This window comes from Macrobrachium nipponense, chromosome 13, assembly GCF_015104395.2.
Source record: "Macrobrachium nipponense isolate FS-2020 chromosome 13, ASM1510439v2, whole genome shotgun sequence".
NCBI lineage: Eukaryota > Metazoa > Arthropoda > Malacostraca > Decapoda > Palaemonidae > Macrobrachium > Macrobrachium nipponense.
In genome coordinates, this window is record NC_087206.1 from 19,785,478 (window position 1) to 19,792,977 (window position 7,500).

Below are 7,500 nucleotides of genomic sequence, written 5' to 3' on the forward strand. Positions count from 1 at the left end.
GAGAGAGAGAGAGAGGATAATAATCTGATTATGAGAGAAGAAAGATTCATAAGCTACAGTTTCTCCCGGAGAGAGAGAGATGAGAGAGAGAGAGAGACGAGAGAGACGAGAGAGAGAGGGAGAGAGAGAGAGAGAAGAATATTAATCTGTACAATGAGAGAAGACAGGATTTCATAAGCTACAGTTGTCTTTTTCCTGGAGAGAGAGAGAAAGAAGTAGAGAGAGAGAGAGAGAGAGAGAGAGAGAGAGAGAGGAGATAACAGCAGTATATTGAGAGAAGAGAGTAATACCTAGACTGCAGTTCTTTCTTCTCTGGAGTGAGAGGAGAGGATAATAATCTGTTTATGAGAGAAGAAGTTTCTTAAGCTACTGTTTATTTTTCCCTTGAGAGAGAGAGAGAGAGAGAGAGAGAGAGAGAGAGAGATAGTAATCTGTACATGAGAGGAGAAAGATTCATATGCTACAGTTTCTTTTTCCCTGAGAGAGAGAGAAAAGAGAGAGAGAGAGAGAGAGAGAGAGAGAGAGAGAGAGAGAGAGAGAATAGTAATCTGTACATGAGAGAGGAAAGATTTCATATGCTACAGTTTCTTTTTCCCTGAGAGAGAGAGAGAGGAGAGAGAGAGAGAGAGAGAGAGAGAGAGAGAGAGAGAGAGAGATTATAATCAGTATATGAGAGAAGAGAGTTTCATTGACTGCAGTTCTTTCTTCTCTGGAGAGAGAGAGGATAATAATCTGTTTATGAGAGAAGAGAATTTCTTAAGCTACTGTTTATTTTTTCCCTGAGAGAGAGAGAGAGCGAGAGAGAGAGAGAGAGAGAGAGAGAGAGAGAGGATAGAATCTGTCACGAGAGAAGAGAGATTCATAAGCTACAGTTTCTTTTTCACTGGAGAGAGAGAGAGAGAGAGAGAGAGAGAGAAGAGAGAGGAGAGCAGAGAGAGGAGAAGAAGGAGAGAGAGAGAGGAATGATACTTACATTTAACATCCACTTTGACGGAGACGGGATCAGACGAGCCTATGGAGTTCCTGGCCTCGCAAGTGTAGATGCCCGAATTTTTCCTCGTGGCTGGATTGAAAGTGATTTCCGGATCGAAGCTGACGACGTCCATCCTCCCCAGGACTCTCCAGACGACGCTGGCTGGGTGGGTTGGCGTTGGCTATGCACCTAAGGCTGACGGTGTCGATGTATTCCTCTATGTCTCTCATAGGCGCTCCTTCCAAGTTCACGGTTGGGGCGTCTGGAATGCGTTTATATATCTATATATATATATATATATATATATATATACTATATATATATATATATATAATATATTATATATATGTGTGTGTGTCTGTGTGTGTGTGTGTGTGTGTGTGTGTTTGCGTGTATGCGTGTGTGTGTGTGTGTATGTGATGGGTTTTTCTTATGAGGGCTTGTTAGTCATTCTCAATAAGTTTCTATATATTCTATTATTGCACGTTTAATGTCTAGTGCATGTATAAATAATTTATATATATATATATATATATATATATATATATTATATATATATATCTTTATATAGATATATCATATAGATATATATATATAATAATATTATATATATTATATATATTATATAATATATATATCTATATATATATATATATTATATATATATATAGAATAGATTTATATATATATATATATATATATATATATATCTATATATATGATATATATATAATATATATATATATATATATATATATATATATATATAGATATCTATATAGACTTATATTATATATATATATATATATATATATATATATATATATATATATATATATATTATATATACATAGATATCTATATATATATATATATATATATATATATATATATATATATATATATATATATCATATATATATCAAAAGCCTTTCAAAAAAAGATTTAATTGGTCTCAAGACAAGTATAATAGCGTTACAAGAAACATCAAACACGAGTTAATTAATCCCTTCAACAAGTTCAGTAGTACCCTATCCAAGTTGAATGTAAAAGTCTCCAACAAGATAACATAATTCAGCATGAAACCCTAATCTCAAATAATTTCTTCATAATTTACGTACATCCACTTCATATTCCGTCCCCCATTTTATTTTTCTCCCTTAATTTCAAAACAACATTATTCAGCTGAATACGAATTAGAGAAATAAGAGGATGCAATTGTCAAAGATGAATTGTGTGCTTTATAAACAGGAATATACTACATCAACAATGACTGTAAACTATTAGGAGAAAGAGTTTTTTCTTAATATAAATAATACACCAGCACTAATTTACGTAAAATAAGATGAATTTTGGAATTTTACCGCATTTTTTCTGTCCGTACTTTTTCTGTCCGCACTTTTTCTGTCGCGCTTCTGTCTGAGCTTTTTTCTGTCCGTATTTTTCTGTCCGCGCTTACTCTGTCCGCTTTTTTTTCAGTCCGTACGTTTTTTTCTGTCCGCTTTTTTTCTGTCCGCACTTTTTATGTCCGACCTTTTCCTGTCCGCCCTCAGCTCTTTTAAGTGTACTGAGGCTAGAGGGCTGCAAACTGGTATGTTGATCATCCACCCTCCAATTATCAAACAAAATGCAGCCCTCTAGCCTCAGTAATTTTAATCTTATCTAAGGTTAAAGTTAGCCATGATCGTGCATCCGGCACCGCTATAAGTTTAAGCAACACAGGCCATCACCTTCATTTAGTTTTATTTATGTTGTTTTTGGTTGCTTTTGTTAATAAGTTTACACAATTGTATATGAGAACCAAAAGGGCATACTATACTTTTTACTTTAGATTTTATGTTATCTTTCTTACTGCTGCCACAGAGTAAGTACGGACAGAAAAAATGTGGACAGAAAAAGCTCGGACAAAAGAAGTGCGGACAGAAAAAAGCTCAGACAGAAGTGCGGACAGAAAAAAGTGCGGACAGAGTAAGTGCGGACAGAAAAAAGTGCGGACAGAAAAAGTGCGGACAGAACAAAGGGCGGACAGAAAAAGTGCAGACAGAAAAAAGTAGGGACAGTGTAAGTGCGGACAGAAAAATGCGGACAGACAACAGTGTGGACAGAGTAAGTGCGGACAGAAAAAAGTACGGACAAAAAATGCGGACAGAAAAAGTGCGGAGTGAAAAAATACGGACGGATAGACGAAAAGCCATCCGAATAGTTTTCTTTTACAGAAGATTAAAAAGGAATAGTCCTACTTACACATAACATCCATAATGGCCTCCACAGCTTCCACTTTCCTGTGGTAGGCCTGGTGGAGAGAGACGCAGCGGAGGGGCAGCCCGTGGTCCTCCTTGACGTAAGTGTGGGTCAGGAAACTCATGGCCATCCAGGTCTTTGGACGGTCGACCTCGGTGGCGTTCGTCTGGATGTACTCGTCGTCAGGAAGTTCACGGTCTCCTGAAGGGGGGTGGGGGGAAGAGGTATTGATATTATCGTGAAGTTATTGTTTATGCATCGAACAAGGATTTAAACTCTTGAATTATTAACAGCTTATTCAATTTTTTTTTTACTTTTTTCACTGGCACCAAAACTAGATAAATTAATTGTTTATATTTTTTCATAGTCGTCGAAATGTTCACATTCTTATATCGAACATGCCGAAATATAGTCGTAAGTAAAAAAAAAAGAAATTTACACAGACAGACACACACACACTCACTCACACACACACGCACGCACACACACACACACACACACACACACACACACACACACACACACACTACACATATATTATATATATATATATATATATATATATATATATAGATATATATATATATATATATATATATATGCAGTCTAAAAATATAATGGTTGAAAATTATGGTGGCAGAGAGAAAATTCGAACATTCGACATCAGTATCAAAAAATAAATATAAAAATATTAAACCACATATCCGTAGAAGCTGATTCAGAGCTTATAAGTAATATTATTTCTCACTGAAAAAAATAAGAGATCTTCATTTATATTTCAGTATTAAAAAAAAAGAAAAGATTGAACTCGTGTCAGGCGATGCAAAATATATCAGAAAAAAGAATTGACGACATGCATCTAAATGTATTCATATGCTGGAATGAAAATTCAAATTTAGCCGATCGAACTTCCGTTGCATATTCCATTCCTCAACATTTTGAAAACAGAAAAAAAATCTCTCTAATTGCCGAATTAACGGAAGCTTTTCATTGCCTTTCATCCCGTTGCCATTTCATCAAATATGCACGCTGGTAATCAACGATTCATTTGGAAATAAAACATTTTTCAATACCGCTCTCCCTCCCACCCAACCCGACCCCCGCCGATGCAAATACATAGCAAATTTGCAATATGTTTTCCGTCGTAACAACGGCGATCTTCGTGATTTTTATCCTTCGTAATGAGAGATCTCGAGGTAATTCCATTAGGAATATTACTCTCTCCCACTTCAGGCGAGTTAACTAAGTTATTGAAGAAAAAAAATGAGACTTGACTTGGTACATTACGTGAGATTGATCTCATTAGGATGAGAGCGGAGAGTTCAAGAAAATGGGTTTGATGCCCAGGAACTTTCTTGTACTTCAATCCAGACACACACACACGCACACACACACACACACACACACAACCATACAGGCACACACGCATACACACGCAGGCAGTTTCGAAGTTCATTACTCAGTACGAAAAAAAACCCTTGCATGATTATGAATAACCTTTTGATATAATATTGGACTTCTGGCTAAATTGTTGCGGATGGTTGCAGTCAATTGACTGTATAATTTATAACCCAATTGTTGAAGTAATGAAGGCGTTGGAGTGACAGCCATTTATCATTGCAAGAATTCGTTGAAAAAAGAAAATAATACCCTTTTGTAAGGTTGGGGAGCTACCATGCTGAAAAGGAAAAATTTACAGTCATCAAATACATACACATACACACACACACACACACACACACACACACATATATATATATATATAGATTATTATATATATATATATATATATATATAGATGTATGTATGTGTGTATGTATGCATGCATGCATATGTATATATAGTAGAATATTAGGCACAACTAACATTCTTCAATTCTCTTACCAAATGTCCTTAAATTAACAAAATTCTCACAACTTGGTTGAATCAGTAAAGGCAGCGATTAGGTTTCATTTTTTCTTCTGTCTCAAATTGGTAAATTTCCCTCCCTCACTGACCCCATTGGCTCTCAAGCACCTATTTAAAACTTCTTAAGTAAAATTGTGAAAGATATCGATATATGATAACTATGTTTCACAGCCCCCATAATTTTAAACGGTCCAAACAATTCCGTAGCCACTAATAGCTCTGTTAATAAATTTCGCCGTTCTCGGGAGTTTTGATTAAGTTCCTCAAGCAGCAACTGACGTCGTTTAATCACTGTATAGCCCACTGGTGCTCAACTCTTTGGCCCTAATCACCCTTTCACCATATGTCAGAATATCATCCATACCCTGCCCATTTCCAATTTGTCTGCCTCAAAAGTTGCATTCCAAATAATATGCAACAAAATACTAACACAAACCCACAAGCTAGCGGAGAGAAACCCCAGCGTGACCTATCAGTAGTGCGGAACGATGCATACTGCGTTTTGTGTGGTCCTAGATTCAGTTTGAGCCCGCCAATCAGTGGTCACAATTTCCCGCCGTCACCCCTCCCTCAACTCCCGCCTCCCGGAAACTCTGAAATCTCTCTGGTTGAGAACCCTTCAATAGAATTTAAAGTGAAGAGCTTCAATACCTGCAATTCTACAATCAGCGTTATACACTTATACCAACCATGACGAGGGTTAGTCTTGGAGTTATGCTTTTGCCTGACAATGATAAAAATCGTTACGGAAAGTTACAACGGAACATACAAGGGGTGTAACGCTGCCACTTGCGTTACACCCTTTGTACGTTCTATTGTAACTTTCAGTAACGATTTTCTTCTTTGCAAGGCGCAAACATAGCCTACTAAGACTAACCCTCGTCGCGGCTGGTACAAGTGCATAAACTTCCATTGTAGAACTGCATTATTGAAACTCTTCAGGTCTATTGAAGGGCTAGACAGTGATTAAGTGACGTCAGTTGCTTGAGGAGCTTAATGAAAACTACGGGAACCGCCGACGTTTGTCCACAGAGCTGTTTGTGGCTATGGAGCTGTGTGGGTCGTTTGAAATTAAGCGGGATGAGGAACTTCAAAGTTGTTATTATCGATGTCTGAATTAGTTTGAGTTAAGAAGTTTATTATTAACTTGATCTGGTTAGGAGTTTTACTCTCTCTCTCTCTCTCTCTCTCTCTCTCTCTCTCTCTCTCTCTCTCTCTCTCTCTCTGCGGAAGTTTTTGTTTCTATCCTTAGCAATGGCGAAATACCTCTATCTTACCTTTTCAGTGAAAGCACTTGACAATACCACAGTAACACTTTAACCTAAAATCTTTATTGATTTTCCATCATTATTCACTCACCTGCTCAGCTTTTATTGTTATTTCCAGAGAAAAGTATGTTTTTCTAAATCTTCGACAGTCTCGCAAAACCTCATAGAGAGAGAGAGAGAGAGAGAGAGAGAGAGAGAGAGAGAGAGAGAGAGAGAGAGAGCTCTTCTCAATAGCTTGTCATCTTTTCCTCTTACATTTTCCGTTTCTCTACAAAAATAGAACCCTTCCTATATAACTCCGTTGCGGCAGCAGGTTTTTACCAAGCAATGTCAGATTTTGGTTTGAAAGGGGAACGGAGAAAACATACACTGAACACAGAGAAAGGAAGGGGAAAGGAGGATGTTGAGAGAGAGAGAGAGAGAGAGAGAGAGAGAGAGAGAGAGAGACCAACCCACCAAAGAGCATATTTTTTCTCTTGTATTAGTTCGAAATTTATTTCTTTGCTACCAACTTATTTTGAGGACTCTTGCCATATATAAATATATTTTATTTCCATCTTGTTATGAGAACTCCTAAGCCTTATAATTTTAGGTGATTTCTCTATATCGTTTTATCATTTATGTTTATTTTCCCTGGTGAGTTATTCTTTCACATATGCTGATCTTAGTTGAATGTTTGTTTATTTTGTACAATAAAATAAATGGCATTATATTCTAAAGACTACTTAATCCAGACCGCTCTTGGTCTTTTAGTAGATTAACAAATTTGAGATCAATTCATGGAAATCTTTATTTCTGTCTTCTAAGCATTTTACAAAACTGTGTCTAAGTAGAAAATTAAGCAAAATCATTGTAACAAACATCCATCTGAAATGAAAGCGACATTTAGGGAAGAATGTTCAGCTCTTATCCACTCATGTGACTTCGTATGATTACACTGGTCACTAGTACTGGCAAAGATATAAATATAACGTAATAGCTGTGGTTTTCATTTCAAGAAGAATAATAAACCTATTTGACTTGATTAGACTTAATCTGGAAAATAACTGAAACTTTATATTGGTTAATGGTTTTATTTTCTCGCTTAAAAAAATAGATATTGAAATCCCA

General features: G+C 36.3%; 1 protein-coding gene across 1 annotated transcript in view; it reads right to left on the reverse strand.

Annotated features, from left to right (window-relative positions):
* Window positions 1-7,500, reverse strand: part of LOC135225434 (matrix-remodeling-associated protein 5-like) — a 131,854-nt gene that overhangs the window by 23,128 nt on the left and 101,226 nt on the right. The window contains 3 exon segments of the mRNA XM_064264759.1: window positions 974-1,139; window positions 1,141-1,235; window positions 3,218-3,415. Of these exon segments, the coding sequence (XP_064120829.1) occupies window positions 974-1,139; window positions 1,141-1,235; window positions 3,218-3,415 (459 nt within the window).